Here is a 19366-nt window from a genome sequence, read left to right as displayed (position 1 = left end):
ATGGCACTGAATCGGGGTGCGTTGTGGCGTTTCTGTGACTAGGGGAGAAACAACTCTGAAGGAGGAAAAGGACGTAAGATTGGTTGCACCACTTGAAGAAGGTAACTGACGCCATTAAGTTGTACAGGCAGAAATTGGTATATGTTTTGTTGTGTATCAATCACAATAAAGTAAATGAAATTAGTGTGCACGGGATGTGGTCTGTGGACCAAAGCCAAAGCATTAACTGTTTATCATCGATGATGACCATAGAGATTGAATGTAAGCATTTAGAAACTTTTATGTCAATTTGGAATGATTTATGTATGTTCAAATTAATAAATAAAAGTAAGGTTTATAGTTTTTAAGGGCATTATATGGTTTTACATTCTATAATTTCATTAATATTTCTCTTTTTGAACAGTGACAATTTACTTAAAATTCTGTTTGCAGAAAGTGGTGTTTTCAATTTTTATACTAAATATTTCATTGCTTTAAACATAGAATGTATTTTTTTCAAATTTTCTACTATAGCTTTATTATAAAACTTTTATATTATATATTTTTAAATCATTTCATTAAGGACTCATACAACTCTTATCACAATCCATATATACATCAATTGTGTAATGCACATTTGTACATTCATTGCCCTCATCATTCTCAAAACATTTGCTCTCCACTTAAGCCCCTGACATCAGCTCCTCATTTTTTCCCCTCCCCACTTCCCCCTCCCTCATGACCCTTGATAATTTATAAATTATTATTTTGTCATGTCTTACAGTGTCCGACATCTCCCTTCACCCATTTTTCCGTTTTCCGTCCCCCAGGGAGAAGGTTATATGTAGGTCCTTGTAATCTATTTTCCTTTTCCACTCCACCCTCCCTTCCCCCTCCCAGTATCGCCGCTCTCACCACTGGTCCTGAAGGGATCATCCACCCTGGATTCCCTGTGTTTCCAGTTCCTATCTGTACCAGTGTGCATCCTCTAGTCTAGCCATATTTGTAAGGTAGAGTTGGGATCATGATAGTGGGGGCGGGGGTAGGAGGAAGCATTTAGGAACTAGAGGAAAGTTGCATGTTTCATCGTTGCTACACTGCACTCTGAGTGGCTCGTTTCCTCCCTGCGACCCTACTTGTAAGGGGATGTCCATTTACCTACAATTGGGCTGTGGGTCTCCACTCTGTACTCCCCACCTCATTCACTATGGTAAGATTTTTTTATCTGATGCCTGATACCTGATCCCTTTGATACCTCGTGATTGCCCAGGCTGGTGTGCTTCTTCCATGTGGGCTTCGTTGCTGTTGCTTCTGAGCTAGATGGTCACTTGTTTACCTTCAAGCCTTTAAGACCCCAGACGCTATATCTTTTGATAGCTGGGCACCATCAGCTTTCTTCACATTTGCTTATGCATCCATTTGTCTTCAGCGATCATTTCAGGGAGATAAGCACACAATGATATGATATGATTTTTTGTTCTTTGATGCCTGATGCCTGATACCTGATCCCTTCCCTTCAGCACCTCATGATCTTGCAGGCTAGTGTGCTTCCATGTGGGCTTTTTTGCTTCTGAGCTAGATGGCCGCAAACAGAATCTTTTAAGAAGTTATACTCTCATCTAATTTGTAAGAACCAGGACCCACAAATGTAAATATACAATACATTGATACAAAAATGTTCCTTTCTTATTTTCTTACTTCATTTAGAGAATGAATGTGTTTGCATTATAGAAAGGTTAGGGAATAAAAAATCTTGAAACATGCTTTTGGAATACTCAGTTGCAGTGCGCATGACAAAGATCTCCTGTGTAATTGTAATTGTACATCATGGTAGCTGCTTTTAAACTTGCATTATAATATTTTTGAGGTTCTTCTATAGTCTTGCATGACTCATTTAAAAGAATTACCGTTTACTGTTCCATTGAATAATTTTTATTTTGCGCTGTATAAACTGTTTTTGTGCTATTATCTTTTTCATCTTTTAGTATGTTTTCATAGACCTTCTTAGAATTGAGATTACTGCATCCATTTTTTTAGGGTTGGTGAGACAGACACAAAATATTTTCTCTAAAAAATGCCCCTGTTGAATTAGATAACCTCCAGTTATAAAAAGTTTGAGATTCATTTTTACCTTTTCAAACATTAAAGTGTGTGCGTGTGTGTTTTGGTAACTTAGAGGATCGAAAATATGTTTCATTTAAATTTTCGTTTCATTAGCAGGACAGGATATTAACTTCCTGTGGATTAGGTTTCCAGCTTCTATTTATTAGACTCCTGCAGTATTTTGACCTCAATGTTTACGAGTGTTCGCCCTGTGGTGCAGCTCTGTCCTGCACTCTGCTTGGTAGCGGGCTGTGTGGTGCTGGAGCTTTTAAATGCCAGCAGTCACCTGTGAGGAGCAGATTTCTGTGCTACTGTAGTATATTAACACCAGACTTAGAAGGAGGAAGAGGGAAAACCACGCGAATAGCCGTAGACTGTTGTCTGACCCAGGGCCTGCAGATGAGCCCCTCCAGTGGGCACGCACTCGGGACAGACCTGGAGAGGAGCTGCCGCCTCGCAGAGAGTGGGCCTTGGTGCTGGGCCTGGCCGGAGCTTTCGGGGCCTTCATCTGCATGCCTCAGAGTCCGAAAGCAGCTGCAAACGTGTTCCTTTTAGCTGCACACTTTAATCGTTGAAACACAGAACGTACAAAACAGAAATCTAGGAAACTTGAAGGTCATCAAAAATAAAATGGGTCGCATAAAGATTGCTATTCTAGGTATTATTGAGCCGAAAGGGACTGGCAGTAGCCATTTTGATTCAGGCAGCTGTGGTTTACTCTGCCGCCAATGACAGATTCAAGAGGGTGAGGTTGCTTTCATCATCAAACAGAATATTTCAAGATCCATCTTGAAGTACATGCTGGCTGATTGGATAATAGCTATATGCCTGCGAGGAAGAACAGTCAATACAACTGCTATTCTAATTCGTGCACCAACCATTCAAGCCAATGATGAAGAAATATGAGGAATTTTACCAAGTTCTTGAGTGTGAAAGTGATTAGACATGGAATCAAGATGCATTGCTAATTACTGGTCGTTGGGATGCTAACATTGGAAACAGTGTCGAAGGATCGGTAGTTTAAAAATACGGCCTTGCTGACAGAAACCATGCTGGAGACCACGTTAATAGAATTTTGCAAGACCAATGTGTGTGCCATTGCAAATACCTTTTCCCACGTGTCAACAGTGACTATACCCTTGGACTTCACTAGGTGGACTGTACAGCAATCAACTTGACTGTGTCTGTGGGAAGAGACAATAGAGAGGCTTCATATCAGCCAAAACAAGGTCCGAGGTTGGCTGTGACAGCATCAGTTGCTCATAGGCAGTTCACCAGTTGAAGCTGGAGACAAAGTGAGTCCGGGAGAGTTAATGCACAGCTGAGTTTTCGCGAACCTCTCGAGAACGTATTTGAAGCAGTGGAAACACTAATGACTAGTTTACCTGAGGAGCTGTGCGGTGACATTAAGGTCAGCATACATGAAGAAAGCCAAAGGTCATTAATTCTAGAAAGAAAAGACCGAAGTGGTTGTAGGAAGAGCTTCAGAAACTCCTCTTGGAGGTAGAGTAGCTAAAGTAAATGGACGAAATGATGACGTCAAAGCTGAACAGAACATTTCAGAGTAAAGTCAGGGCAGGCGGGGGCTGTGGGGGCAGGGAGAGGACACAGTCGCGCGTTGGACTGGATCATAAGCGATGGGCAACATGAAGAAGACTAGGAGTTCTATAGCCCTTCGTTGTGCTCATGCAGAATCTGCACAGACCGCGAGGCAGTTCACACAAGGCCACGCTGCCTGGTTGACGACAGGAAAGGCGGTGCAGAAGCGTACAGCAGCAGCGTGCTCTGGAATGGAGCAGAGCGAGGCTATCCTGTGGACTTTGGCTATGTTTACAGGAGAGGTCACTGCTTGGAGAAGGACGTTGCTTGGCTGAGGCTGAGTGGAGCTACTCGGTGAGATGGATTGACATAATGGCTGAAACCGAACAATTGTGAGGATGGGGCCCGGCTGGGCAGTGTCTCCCTTCATTGTATATAGGCAGAGATGCGGACTCAACAAGTTCAGTGTTTATTGTGATATCTCCTGGTTCACTTGTGAGGTGTTTGCATACCTTTATAACTCGTCTGTAGTCAGCTGCTTTTGTATGTCCTAGCCTGGAATAAAGATGCCTGGTTGCATAGTGAATACAAGTTGGGCTGCGAACCACAAGGCCCGCAGCCACTCTGAGGGAGACAGGCAAGGCTTCCCACTCCCGTAAAACTCACTGATGCCTCATAGCAACCGTGTAGGACCGGGTAGAACTGACTCTGAGTGTCCAAGGCTGTAACTGTTAACGGAGTAGAAAGCCCTGCCTTTCTCCTACTCGGTGGAGAAATAAGAAATGTGGTGGCGCAAGAGATTAGACATTGGACAAGCTGGGTGGTTCAAGCACACCAGCCGCTGTAAAAGAGAAAGATGAGGCTGGCTGTTCCCATGAAGATTGAGTCTCAAGCCCTGTACAGAGTGTGTTTTGGAGGGGTTTATCATGGAATTGTAGCCCTGCAAAGTCCACGATCACAGTGTCCCTGTGGGTATTTAATTTTTGAAGCATGTGTAGCTGTTTCCCACCGTAGACCCTCTCCTTGCTTTCTGTTGTCTGCTGTATGACTACCACTGTTCCAGTTGTTCCTTTATCTTTTTCATTGCAGGAAGCACCCCCACGACTCCAACCTCCTCTCAAGCCCCACAGAACATTGAGGCACCAGCAGCTCCTGCTCCTGCTCCTCTTCCATCGGCATTGCCCATTGCTCCCACCTGCACCTTCTCTTTGCCCTCTGTGGTTGGAGCCCCTGCTGTGTTCTCCTTTGGCTCATCATCCTTGAAGTCATCTAGTTCCGTCCCTGGGGAGCCGCCGCCGTATTCCACCCCTTCAGATCATCCCAAACTCACCCTGGGCTCCAGCACATCAAATTTCTCCTTTGCTCCGCCTCCTAAGACCCCGATTGGCCCCACCCCTGGGACGTACCCTGCAGCACCATCCATGTTCGCTTTTGGGTCATCAAGTTTTAAACCTTCCCAGGAAAGCACACCAGGGCCAGCTCTGCCCGCACCAAACACTGCAGTGACACCGTCCTTCCTGTCTTCAGCCCCTGCAGTCAAACTCAACCTGAGTGAAAAGTAAGTGACTTAGTGGGGAAGGGAGGCATGCTTCTTTGGGAGATTGAGTAGAAGGATTCCATGTTATTCACTCGGGGCGGGGGGGAGGGGGAGTTGCCATGACCATAGTCTCTCACTGTCTGTTTGTCTGTCTGCTCAAATAATCCTTGTCAAAGGTAAGCGTTCAAACACCAGAAAGGGTTCGCATTTTGTCAGTGGTTGGCGTCTAAAAGAGTTTGTTCAGTAGAATTTTAAAACTTGTTATTAGATATTTATATGTAAATATTTGCTTAGCTTTTTCAGATTACAAATGTGAAAGGTTTTTGCTTTAAAATTTTTTATTTTTAAAGGAATTAACAGAATACATCTTTAAGGAAATGAATGCTTATAGTCTTAGCATGCCTTTAATGTCTACTGAGTCTAAACCATTTTCTACCCAGCCTTCAAAGTGCTCTTGCGAAACACACACAACATCAGGTCACTCTCCCGCTTGTCTCCACTGCCTTTTCACTGCTAACAATCCAAGCTTGTTTGCACAGTGCACAGTTTCCTCTAGATCTGGGTCCAGCCTCCTCACTTGATCAGTATTTATTTACCTCTGCATCTGCTAACTGTATTCTACCCGAGAGAATGGAAGCTTCTGTTGGAAGTAATCCCCTTTATTCTGTAACACTTACCAAGATAGCCCCGAGTGTAAACAGTACCAGCCTATTGCCCTGCCTGTGCATATGAGTATCAGTGTGTACCGTGGGAGTGGCTGTATTTCCTGTCGTGGTAAATAAAAAGCCCTAGTGATACTGCGGTTAAAGCACTCACTGCCAGCTGCTCTGCACGGAAAAGAACGTGACCATCTGCTCCTGTAAAGATGGTGGTTATATCCAGGAAACTACGGCCCAGCTCCACTCTGTGTCATAGGCTTGCTGTGAGTTGTAGTTGATTCAACTGCACACATCATGGTCAGCTCTGTTCCATCTACCTGTTAGGTATTCGTCTGATCTCTAAGTTGAATCGTTCATTCCTAAACAAGCAGGCAGTAAGATAAATGTTGCCCTTCGGGATGATGTCTGAGAAGTTGCGTTTCATGAAGCAGACAGTGCTGGGTGGTAGTTCCCCAGGTTGGCTTTGCCCGTGACCTGAGTGAAAGATTCTTCTTGCAGACTGTTCTGATGATGCGTCCTTGGCTGCCGTTTTCAGGTTCTCTGCTGCATCTGCCTCTGCTCCTGTTACTAGCTCCCAGAGCACACCCTTGATGCTGCCGTTCTCGCCTGCCTCCAAGCCAGGGGCTCCTGGGCCCCTCAGCCACCCCACGCCAGTCTCAGCACCACACAGTTCCCTGGCATTCAAGTCTCCCAGCTCTTCCTCAGCAGCAGGTATGCTTTTCAGCAACCCTTTTAGAGCTGAACCCTCCCTCAGGGAGCAGGTGACTGGCTTCAAAGTAGAGACTCTAGCCAGCATAGTGAGGCGAGAGTGTCTCCTTGCTCCCAGATCATGGGAATGACCGCCAAATCCTTGCTGGCCTCCCTGACATTCCACACACAGTGCAAGGCAATGGCGATTCACAGGAGGGGACTGGTGGCTCATTCACTACTTGCAGATACAGCTGCTCTGCGTGAAGGGCAGTTGAAACTATTCATTGAAAGGAAAAAGTTTTGCAGTGATTAATCCGGATTGCCTCTGGGCACCATATTTCTGTTTTCACAGTCTGTACAAAAAGACTATCAAATAAGTACCAGACATGGAAATAATAATTATAACTGGTGATACATATTTGGTTTATTGTGGTGGTCACGTGCCACAGAGACATCTCCACCTCTTAGTCACCCATTGAAATTCTGCCCAGTCCTGGACCATCCTCAGGATTGTGAGCTCATGGTTGCAGCCGTGTGAGCTCATGGTTGCAGCCAGCGTCCATCCATGCTCCCTTCAGAGAGCTTCTGTTCTGCCGACCCTCTACTTGATCCAGTCTGTTGTTCACGTCCAGCGACGGTCTCTGCTGTAACGTGTCAAAACGATATGAGATGAATTCTGACCATCCTGGCATCTAAGAAACAACCGCACTGTCTATTTCTTTGGGCGTGGGGTTTAATAGCCAACCACTTCATACGTAGATGAGCCTTAGTGATGCAGTGGTTCAGCATTCAGTTGCTGTCAGGTTGGTGGTTCAAACCCACCAGCTGTTGTGTGGGAGAACGCGGTGACAGCCTGCTTCTGAGAAGCGTGCAGCCTTGGAAACCCTTCGGAACCACTCCACTCGGTCACATGGGTTGAGATGGGTCCACATCGATGCGAAGGGGTTTGCGTTCCCTTTTTAATACCCTTCGCTTAGTTCAACAGTTGGAACATTTTGCACCATTTGCTTTATCTCTTTATGTAGTTTTCCTTTGAAGCCTTTGTGAATTAAATGCAGATATCATGAAACAACCTTTAAATACTTCCGTGTAGTTCTCCTAAAAAGGAGGACACAATTTGCTTGGAAAATTTCACAGTAACGTAGATCGCTATAGGTGATTCAATATTTCTCTCTTTTTTAAAAAATAAATCATTTTATTGGGGCTTATACAACTCTTATCACAGTCCATACATACATCAATTGAGCAAAGCACCCTTATACATTTGCTGCCCTCGTCATTCTCAAAATTTGCCTTCCACTTGGGTTCCTGGAATCAGCTCATTTTCCTTTTTTTCCCTCCCCCTCCCTCCCCGCTCCTCCCTCCCCCCTGAACCCTTAATAATTTATAAATTATTATCTTACACTGTCCAGCGTCTCCCCTCACCCACCTTCCTGTTGCCCATCCCCCAGAGAGGAGGTTACACATAGATCCCCAAGATTGTTTCTCCCTTCCTACACCCCCTTCCCTCCCGGTGTTGTGTTTCTAGATCCCTACTGCACCGCTGTGCATCCTCTGGTCTAACCAGGTCCGCAAGGTAGAATTGGGATCATGGTAATTGGGGGGAAAATTTCTCATTTTGGCCTTTATCTAGTTTTGTCTCCTTTCATCTAAAACATTTCTCTAGTCCCTCCCTCCTCCCAACACACAGACACACATACAGACTTTTTAAAAGAGGTCAGACCAGTAGTTTGGGGCTGTCTCTGCCCCTCGGTTTGGAGGTCCTTGTTGGCACGTGGTGAGATGGAGTTAAGCCTGTGTGTCAGGGCTGCCCCGTAGACCATGTGCCTCCCATCCGGAGCGCGTGCGTCCCTCTGTGCTGACCTAGGTGCTCATTGGGTCAAGTGGGTTATTTCCCTGAATGCCAGAGACAGTACCAGGCTAGCCTGGGCTTTTCGGGTGGGTGTTTGGTGTTTTGACTGTCAAGCACTGTTTTGGTAAATTCTGAGCAAACATTGTGAAATTCCAGAGCTCGTCTCTTGTCACCCAAGAGAAAAAGCTGCCTTGTAGAATTTATCACAATGTCTTCATTCCCAGGCTTACCATTTGCTTCAAACTCCCCCCCCCTCGCCCCCAAATTCAGAAGCATTGACCTCCCCCCCACCCCTCCAAATTTAGGATTGCCTTAGTGTTTTTATATCTCTTGGCTGTCTGGGACATAAAACTTTAATCTCTACTTCCCACTGCTCAGCCCTCCTGTCACCCTCGTTGCCTTTGTTGCGGATGGGCTTAGATGATTGGATCTCCAGCCCAGTTGAGCTATGGAATTATTGAGGGAGCCGATTCACTCATAAGTATTTCATCAGATTTGGGAAGTGAGGGTTCACCCAGACAAACCAAACCCACCGCCATAGAGTTGGTGCTGGCTCTGCTAGGACAGAGTAGAACTGCTTCTGAGGGCTCTGAGACGATACATTTTGATGGGAGCAACCAGCCTCATCTTTCTCCCTTGAAGTGACTGCAGGCTTGGACTGCCGACCTTAGAGTTCTCAGCCCATTGCATAGCTTACTGGGCTCATTTTCATAGTATTGGTATGACTTTGTTGGTGGAGAGTTTAAAAAGCTCCCCAGGTGATTTTAATACACAGTACGGTGAGACTTACTGAGAGGCTTCCAGGGAAGTCCTGAGGACCACGGGGTAATCGGGGGTGATGCGGATTATTCATCTAGTGGTTTTAAAATGTAGTCTCCCAGTGCCTAGTGTTGTCTTCGGAGCCTCTGGGGGAGGGAGGATGGGCCAGATGGCCAGCTCTGGTCTCTGAGCAGCGATACAGGGAACTGGAAACCAGAGGTTCCTGTTGGGTCTGCTTTATGTGAAGGCTTCACATTTAAAAACCGAACTTGTGATTCTCAGTTGTCTTGGAGCCGACGCTAACACATTATGGACCCTGCTCTTGATTACACAGATCATGAAGCAGGTCCAGGCACAATCAGTGGGTTTCTAAGAGGTGGGGAAAGGCCATCAGTAATGGGTGATCTGTTTTGACTGGTTTCTTCTACAGGGCGACCCACGCAGGGCAGCCCCAGCCCAGCATCCTCAATGGTACAGAAGTCACCCAGGACCACACCTCCACTGGCAAAGACAGGTCCCTCCCAGGTGAGTTTAAATTCAGCTCACGCCTCTCATGGTTGTGAAGTTATTGCCCCAAATGTAGATATATACAAGATGGGTGTTCATGACTTACTTAGAATTTAGATACAGTATTTGGAACTGTGTGAAACACCAAACAATGTGTACATCTAGACAGCTTTAATCTCCAGCTTAAAGTCTTTTAGAGGCTTCCTTCAGCTCTCTGAACTTACTATGATGCTAGCCAGTTGGTTCTATGCCCTTCGTGTCTGAGATTCTGGTAGCATGAGATTTCTTTCACAGACCTTCCTCGCTTTGTCCCCCTCGGGGAGAAACCTTCTCCCTCTCACTGAAGCAGTGCTCCTGGTCACTCTTTTTATGTTCTGTTGAGCGCGTGTGTGCGCACGTGTCAGTGCCACCACCTGCAGTGAAGTGACAGCTTGGCTTCCTTGCTGGGTCCCCTCTTAGTGGACGATGCAGTCGAGGAAAGTAGGGTCCATATCGGTTGTACAGCACTGTCTCGGCGTCTAGAATGTGCCAGTGCAAAGTGGGTACCTAGTAAAAAGGTGTTCCAAAGAATGTATCATGAGCGTGCCATTGCCCTGCCAGTCCCTGCCGGTACAGGACACACTTTTAAACCTGCCTTCCATTCCAGGTGAAATTACTTCAGCCTGCAGTCTCAGAAACGCAGGGCCCTCCGTGGAAAGACTCCGATCCCTTGCTGGCTGGAATTGGGGAGGAGGTAAATGTGTTCTCTGCAGCTGCTTTTCAGAAGTGGCTCTCATGAGTCTGAGTGCGGATTCTTTATGGCCCCCACGTCCTAGCATTGACACTTGTTCTGTCCCAGGGGTCAGTGTGACAACCGTGTCTAGGGGGGTGACCGTCCTGCTCAGCTATCGAGACTAACGGGTTGTTCATTCACGTGTGGATTCTACAGATTGCGCACTTTCAGAAGGAGCTGGAAGAACTGAAAGCACGAACCACCACAGCCTGCTTCCAAGTGGGCACTCCAGAGGAGATGAAGCTGCTGCGAACAGAGTCCGATGACTTGCACACCTTTCTTTTGGAGATTAAAGAAACCACGGAGGTTTGTGTTTATTGACATTTTGGTTAAGTTGAATTATATTTCAGACAAATTTTTAATACCTTGTGCATATTTATAATTTATCTCTCTCAAAGGACCACCGATACCTAATGTACCTAGGAATGCCTGAATTCAACTTCTGCCTTCAGCGCGTACCATATATACTTGTGTATAAGCCAAGTTTTTCAGCACATTTTAAAAAATCATTTTATTGGGGCTCATACAACTCTTATCACAATCCATACATACATCAATTGTGTAAAGCACACTTATACATTCGTTGCCCTCATCCTCAAAATTCGCTTTCCGCTTGGGTTCCTGGAATCAGCTCCTCATTTTCCTTTTTTTCCTCCCCCTCCCTCATGAATCCTTAATAATTTATAAATTACTATTTTATCTTATGTTACACTGCCCAGCGTCTCCCTTCACCCACTTTTCTGTTGCCCATCCCCCAGAGAGGAGGTTATATGTAGATCCTTGTGATCGGTTCCCCTTTCTATCCCCTTCCCTCCACCCTCCCGGTATCGCCACTCTCACCACTGGTCCTGAGGGGTTCATCTGTCCTGGATTCCCTGTGTTTCCAGTTCCTATCTGTACCGCTGTGCATCCTCTGGTCTAACCAGTTTTGCAAGGTAGAATTGGAATCATGATAGTTGGGGGGAGGAAGTGTTTAAGAACTAGAGGAAGGTTGTGAGTTTCATTGCTACACTGTCAGCACATTTTTAAATGCCGTTTTTTGTTGTAAAATTAAGTGCCTTGGCTGATACTCAGATCGGCTTATACTCAAGTATATACGGTAGTAAATTATGTGACTTTGGGCAAGTTAATCTAGCTACTCAGTTTTTCCTTTTTTTCCATCCATAAAATGGGATGAGAATAATTTCCACCTAGTTGGCACACGCTACACAACCCTTTTGCCATTCAGTCAGTTCTGACTCATAGCAGGGTACAGTGGCCCCACGGGATTTCCAAAGCTGCCACATCTCTCCCTCACAGCTAAACTCAAGGCTCATTTCAAAAGTTTATGGTAATTGTGTTTGGATTCCCAAGAGACAATCTTTAGAGCTTTTCTCGAAGGACGTACGACAGTCGCGGTGGGCAGCATGTTTTGAGGAAAGGTTCAGAAAATGGAAAGCTGCCTTGGTGAGCAACAGGCCAGGAAAGTTGTGCCACAGACACTGTTTTCCGTCGTGAGCGTGCACCTGCTCTTTCTTCATGGGCAGCCAGGGCGGTCCTGCGGGGATTCGATTGGGAACCTTTTCCCTGGTGACCCCACAGCCCTCATCTTGTCCCTTCACCTTTCTTTTTTCCCTAAACTGAGAAGAACTCTTAAGAAGGAACATGATTTGAGGGCACCAATCTGCTGCTTCGGCGAGGTGTCAGTTAGCCTCTGGGGAGCGGTGAAGGGATGGAAACGCCACCTTAGAAGCCGATAGACCTAGACGAGGATGTGTCAAGATATAATAACTTCACATTTTGATATTCTTGTTTAATGATGGTTTCTATGATTTTGTAGCAGTACTTTTTTTACATAGCCCTCACGTAGCATACAAAGATCAAACATCAGTTGTGTATTTGCTGTCAGGCAGTGGGCTAAACATTACCTATGTTATCTCATTAAATCCCCACACCTCCCTGTGTGGTGGGTAGTGTTACAATCTCCCGTTTGTAAGTGCAGAATGGAGGCTTGAACAGATGGAGTCATTTGTCCAAAGTCTCCCGTTTAGCACAAGACGGAATTGTGTTTGTGTATTAGTATTATGGATGCTTTCGCCACTCCTTGTCTATTTTCTGCTATGAGACTACGTTTTTTTTTTTTAATGAAAAAAACAAATTTTAAAGACCATTAGTATCTTTCTTTTCAAACAGTGACATTCTACTTTTGTTTCATATAATTATTAAGTATGTTCATGTTTACTATGTTAAATATATGAGAAACACTGCTTTTAGACAAAAAGGTTTTATTTCTTGGAAATACAGTGTTTTATGTAAACACCTTCTTAAACCTTTTTCAGTCTCTTCATGGAGATATAAGTACACTGAAAACAACTTTACTTGAGGGCTTTGCTGGAGTTGAAGAAGCCAGAGAACAAAATGAAAGAAATTGTGATTCTAGATATCTGCATTTACTCTATAAGAAACCACTGGATCCCAAGAGTGAAGCTCAGCTCCAGGTAGGAGAATCATTCCAAAGAAAGATATTTAGAAGCAAACACCCAGACAGTAAGTGCTAGCCTTTGTTAGGGAGTGGTTGGATTCACTCCCTTTCATGAAATTGTTAATTTCCTGCTAATAATTTACACATTTTCCACAGAGGTGCTTCACTGTGGCAGAGAGAAGGGTATACTTTTCCATGTGATGTTTACTTATTGCCATGCCGTTAAATGCTTTATGAAACTTGCAGGTTGATGGAGAGCTTTATTGAAAAAGATATTTATGAATAATTATTCAAAAAGCACTATGTATGAAGTGGTACTCTTTTTTATATATGTGTGTTACTTCTAGTCTTTACAGTTGATTGGTCTATAAGGTAGGGTTATTGACCCAATCATGCAGATAAAAAATGGAGTCTGATAAGCTACCGTAATTAGCTAGCCCAAGGTGATACTGCTTAGTGCAAATGGCACCAGAATTTGAACCTGTCTTTTCCTCTGTGCCATACTTGAGCAAAGGTAGTTTGGTTTTTCCCTGCTAAATCCTAATTATTCTTAATCTCGGTTTTAGTGAAATTTTTCCTCTCTTCCATTTTAGTTTACCCCAATTGTTATCAATCAAACCTATGGCTCAGGAAACCCTCATGGATCCTCAAGTAGCTAGTGGGGTCATCTTCCACCCTCTCGCCGAGGGTGTGGTGGCCTGTGAGTGTGCTGAACCTCCCCTCCCCTGGGGGATTGCAGGCTCTGTGGACATTGGAGCTGGTGAACTTGGCGGTGAGCTAAAGAAGCCCAGCTGTGTGCAGCAACCCTTGTACTGAAAGTGCTCACCCTTGTAGCAAGAGAGTGCTGGCGACTAGCCTGCTGGGCATCCGGGGACACACAGGTCCTGTCTTGCATTCCACTTAGACTTTCTTCCTCCTCCGTGGCTTTTTCACCTGCTCTGGGTGAAAGAGAAAAGCAGAAAGCTTTTGGAGGAAAGTGCCTTTGTTTGAAAGACAGCCTCTCACTTTCATTGCAGATCATACAAAGTAGATAGTAAATGGGTAGCACTTGTGTTTATTGTGAGTAAAGAACTGGTCTGAGGTTTTTCATGTATTTATGTATGCCTACTTTGTAGCTGAGTAAACTGCGCTATAGAAACTAATCAAGATTTACTAATAATGAGCACTGTAGCCTTGCCCTTGGCAGTCTGACTTCAGAGTTTGCCCTCTTAACTATTGCGCCGTACTGCACACTCCTTACAAGCAGGCAGAGATTCAGCATAAAACTGTAATGAAGGGCATCAGCCAAATAAACTATAAGCTGATTTACGATGGGGCCACAGATGAGTCACAGAAAAAATATTTTGTGATGGATCTTAAAAGAAGGGTTGGTTTATGCTGGTAGAAAATGTTGGGGGGGTGAAATAGAGGACAGCCAGTGTCAGAAGCCCTAAATTTAAAAAAATCATTTTATTAGGGGCTCACACAACTCTTATCACAATCCATACATACATCAGTTGTGTAAAGCACATTTGTACATTCATTGCCTTCATCGTTCTCAAAACATTTTTACCCCTCCTCATTGCTCCCCCCTCCCTCATAAACCCTTGATCATTTATAAATTATTATTTTGTCATATCTTGCCCTGTCTGACGTCTTCCATCACCCACTTTTCTGTTGTCTGTCCCCCAGGGAGGAGGTCACATGTAGATCCTTGTAATCGGTTCCCCCTTTCTACCCTACCCTCTATGTTCCCAGTATCTCCACTCTCAGCACTGGTCCTGAAGGGATCATCCGCCCTGGATTCCCTGTATTTCCAGTTCCTATTTGTACCAGTGCACATCCTCTGGTCTAGCAAGATTTGTAAGGTAGAATTGGGATCATGATAGTGGGGGAGGGGAAGCATTTAGGAACTAGAGGAAAATTGTATGTTTCACCGTTGCTACATCGCACCCTGACTGGCTTGTCTCCTCCGCGAGACCCTTCTGTAAGGGGATGTACAGTGGCCTACAAATGGACTTTGGGTCTCCACACTGCACTCTCCCCCTCATTCAACATGATAAGATTTTTTTGTTCTGATGATGCCTGATACCTGATCCCTTTGACACCTCGTGATTGCACAGGCTGGTGTGCTTCTTACCATGTGGGCTTTGTTGCTTCTGACCTAGATGGCCGCTTGTTTACCTTCAAGCCATTAAGACCCCAGACGCTATATCTTTTGATAGCCGGGCACCATCAGCTTGCTTCGCCACATTTGCTTATTCACCCACTTTGTCTTCAGCGGTTGTGTCAGGATGGTGAGCATCATGTAATGCCAATTTAATAGAAGAACGTATTCTTGCATTGAGGGAGTACTTGAGTAGAGGCCCAATGTCTTTCTGCTACCTTAATGTTAAACCTATAAATATATGCACATAGATCTATTTCCCCATCCTCATATATATAAATATATTTTCATATGTACATACCTTTGTTTGGACCTCTATAAATGCCCTTTGCCTCATAGCTCTTTCCTCTGTTTCCTTTGACTTTCCTCTTGTCCCACTATCATGCTCAGTCTTCATTTGGGTTTCAGTAATTCCTCTTGGTTACATTAACCTTTATCACGCCCTACCAGGCTGTCTACACCCTCCTCACCACCGATTTGGATCACTTGTTCCCTTGTCCCTGGATGTGTTAACACCACTACCTTTCCCCCCACCTCCCCCTCTCCCATGTCCCCCCCGGAACTGTCGGTCCTGTTGTTTTCTCCTCCAATTGTTTATCCAGCCCATCTTATTTAGACAGACCTGCAGAGATAATAACATGCACAAAAACAAGACAGACAAAACCAAGCAACAATATACAACAAAACAACAACAAACCAATGACCCAAGAAAACCAGAACACAATAAGAAAGAAAAGCTTGTAGTTAGTTCATGGCCTGTTTATTGGCCTTTAGGAGTGTTTTCCAGTCCAGTCTGTTGGGGCACCATGTTGGGGCATTCCCTGAGGACCTCATTGCTCTGTTCCCTTGTTGTTCTGTTGCACCCCCTTAGTCTTTTGCCTTTGTGTGGCTGGATCATCGGGCGCAATTCCCACACTGTGTCTCCGGTGTTGTCCCCTGTAGGGCCATGGGTCAGTGAGGGACGTCATGTCTTATAGTGGGGCTGGCCATATGGTCCTCTCTGTGGACTGACTGCTCTAATTGGTAACATTGTCCTCAAGGCCTGGTGGGCCAGGATGTGCTCCACTCTCTCCTTCTCCTTTATCTTCCCCCGTGTGCTCCGATCAGATATGTTCCTCTCCCGGAGCTGCAGATTCAATGCCATCCTTTGAAATAAATTCTTCTGGGGAGAGGGGCACGTGTCCACGTAGTAGTTGGGGTTGGGGCCGGCTCCTCAGACCTCTCCACTGGTTCCCTACTACATGCCAGCATGTTGCTTTCACATCTTGGAGCACTGGGTTGAAGGCTGGTCCCTCTTTCCCTGTGGAGATATAAACAATACCCGCTCCCCTTGGGTGGGTTAGTGCCCTGTGCCCCCACTACCCATTTCTTTTCTTTTTTTTTTCCCCTTTCTCCACCTCCTTTTTAATTGTCTACCATATGGATCCCTGTATTTGGTCTGGTCCCTGCCATATTACCTGGACCTCACCCCAGGAATGTATGTATACAGTAGCTTTTTTCCCTATGACCCTTTTGCATTTTTTTTTTAAAGCTTACCTCAGTGGACTTATGTTGTACTTGTCCTTTTGTTCTTGGCCGGCTTCGCTTAGCGTGATTTCCTCCTATGCAGCTTCATACGTTCACCACTGCTTTTTTAGTGATGCATAGTACTCCATTGTGTGTTTGTACCACAGCTTTTTAATCCACTCATTGGTTGATGGGACTTTGTAGAACCCCTAAATTAATGAAGGCGGACGATGATAATTACCATCAACATCAGCCCCAGGTGATACCTATGAAGTGGCGGGCAGACATACCTCCACTTTCCAACTTTCTCACAAATTCTTAACACGAACTGGGTTCCCTCCCCGATGACACTCTGCTCTGTTGGGTTTGATAACTGTTTGCAATGGCTACACAAAACACACAGACCATCCTCATGATTATGGTGTATATTAGGGACTAAAGTTTTAATTCAGAATCAGGATCAAGTGGGGAATAATAGGAACAATTCAAGATGCAGTTCTTCAATCAGGACAGCTTTGCCTGCAGCCTCTGCTGCCAGGCCTGGTTGGCAAGTGTTTCAGCTCTTGAGCTCTGTGAATCAGCATTGACCTTGTCTTGCTGGTTCTCGCTACATGTGCCACCATGGCTCTTGCTGCGTCTCTCACTCTCTTCAGGGTGTGTCACTGTCTCTCTGTCTGTCCCTTCACTCCTCTCTCCTCGGTGGGTCTGGGGGGTCTCAGCACCAGGGACCCCAGGTCTAAAGGACACATTCTGCTCCTGCTTCTTTTTCTTGATGGCAGTGAGGTCTCTTTCAGCCTCTGTGAGATTGGCTCTTTTAAACCTACTAGGTTGGTAGAACTGACCAATCCCTGAGGCAGACCATAGGTATCGTATTTGAATAGTCACTGTTGAATCCCTGTAAACTTTCCACACCTTATTTGCATAGTGCCAGCCAATCCTTTTGTGGAAGTAAAGAGACAGTGGCTAGAAAGGCCATGTAAAAGCTACAGGAAGGCATTCCAGGCTGGAAAGGAGCAACAGCTAATGGCCAGAGATATGGACACATCAAAGTGTCCAAAGAAGAGAGTGTCTCCTAGTTATCAAGAATTGAGTTAAAACTTAGATGTGGCTAGGGTGAACTAGCGGGATACTTTTTCAGTTGGTATATGTACCTTTATTCAAGAATAATTTAGAAAATATGGGTAGTCCCCAATTCACAATATATTTGAGTTATGAAAAACTGTATTTAACCATTTGTGTGTCAGTGTGTGCGTGTGTTAGTAACATGTACTGTACGGTGTTGCGGTGCATAATTTGTCGATGTTACCATTCTCGGTTGTTCAAAGATGTTGAAAGATTGGATTTATAAAGGCTCTGATAATGAAAGAAATCATGGAAATGGAAAAGGAAAACCAGGCATCTGTTTACATGCGAACAGACTTGACTAGACCGCGTGACTAGACTGAAAGCCCAGTCTTGAGCTAGAGACAGGCTGCCTGTGCATGGAAGCACGGTAAGGGATCCTCTCTCATGCACGATACAGTGTGCTCCCTGAGCTCAGGGCTTCGTCCTTATTTTTCATTTCTTTCAGTCAAGATGCAGAGCCCTGAAGGTTAACACTGACCCAAAATTTAAAAACAATTATGCTAGGCATAAAAGGAGTTAAATAGGTAAGACTTTTAATAATGGTAAACTCTACTTCTGATGTGTTGTTTTTTTTTAGAAGAAATAAGCATTTCTCAACTAGGGAGATTACTTAATATGTTCTTTCTACGCTATATGACTAGATAGATTCAGAATTATTTTCAGGTTCATTTTGTAGGATGGTTTTGTCATTGTTACAGTTAATTTCAAGGGTGGAAGCGCAAAAACTAAATGGATGCACTGTCTGAGTATCTGCGTGCAGTGGAAAATTCCCCAGCCGTGTGGAGTGAGGTACTTTACAGGCATTGAAAAATGAGACCTGACCAAGAAGGTTTGCTCCCTAGAGGCCTGGGGAGACACACCTCTTCTGTTCCCCTTGACTTTGTACTGCCTCTGCCACCCAGTAAAAGACGATGGCTTTAAGAATGACTTTAATTTTATTGTAAAATGTTAACAGTTTTCACAATTTAGGTTTCCCTTGTACATCATTGTTCTTAATCTAAAAATACTTCAAAATTGTTCTGGTTATTTTCAGATATCTTCCCCTAAGCTCCTGGAAAGATGAATATTTTCCTTTCAACTTTTTGGGTTTGTTTTTTGTTCCGGTAGGAAATTCGGCGTCTTCATCAATATGTGAAATTTGCTGTCCAAGATGTGAATGACGTTCTGGACTTGGAGTGGGATCGGTATCTAGAACAAAAGAAAAAACAAAAGTAAGCCAGGGTTTTGCGGTACCTGGGGCGGGATAGACACTTAGAACCACCCCACGACACTCCTGCTCTCGGCCCAGGCTCTCCACTGTAAACTTGTTCTATGGACACAATAGGGGATGCTCACAAGTTACATATGAAAGTGTTTCATGGATTCATTTATTCCCATTGTATAAATGAGGAAACGGAGCTATAGAAGCTGCCCAGGTTTTACTATGAATGAACACTGGAGCTTGCTTTCGGCAGTCTGACTTCGGAGCCTGCACTCCTAACGGCTGTGCTATAAGTTACAGTACAACTTAATTTATGATAGGGAAAAATTGAATTCAGCCATATTATCTAAAAGTAGAAGAGAAGCTGAACAAATGTATTCTATTTGCTTTCTTGTTTTCCCCTTCTTACAGCAGAATACTGTGTAACCATTGAAATACAACATGTTTTTAGAACAAAAGATACTATGTTACATGAAGTGTATGAAATATATAAAATCATATAGTTAAATGTTTTTAACAAGATACATAAT

The 19366-nt window shown here is 44.5% G+C and overlaps 1 protein-coding gene across 3 annotated transcripts in view; it reads left to right on the top strand.

Moving 5' to 3' along the window:
* NUP214 (nucleoporin 214) overlaps positions 1-19366 on the top strand; it is a 93304-nt gene that overhangs the window by 17430 nt on the left and 56508 nt on the right. For all 3 annotated transcript variants that reach the window (XM_075560621.1, XM_075560618.1, XM_075560619.1), the window contains exons 12-18: positions 4711-5179; positions 6353-6528; positions 9549-9643; positions 10272-10358; positions 10554-10703; positions 12716-12874; positions 18743-18846. In XM_075560621.1, coding sequence (XP_075416736.1) covers positions 4711-5179; positions 6353-6528; positions 9549-9643; positions 10272-10358; positions 10554-10703; positions 12716-12874; positions 18743-18846 — 1240 coding nt within the window. The remainder of the gene's footprint in view (positions 1-4710; positions 5180-6352; positions 6529-9548; positions 9644-10271; positions 10359-10553; positions 10704-12715; positions 12875-18742; positions 18847-19366) is intronic.

The sequence above is a fragment of the Tenrec ecaudatus genome, chromosome 10 (assembly GCF_050624435.1).
Source record: "Tenrec ecaudatus isolate mTenEca1 chromosome 10, mTenEca1.hap1, whole genome shotgun sequence".
In the NCBI taxonomy this organism is placed as follows: domain Eukaryota; kingdom Metazoa; phylum Chordata; class Mammalia; order Afrosoricida; family Tenrecidae; genus Tenrec; species Tenrec ecaudatus.
The sequence above is the reverse complement of the archived record's forward strand: the minus strand, read 5'-3'. Positions and strand labels throughout refer to the sequence as shown.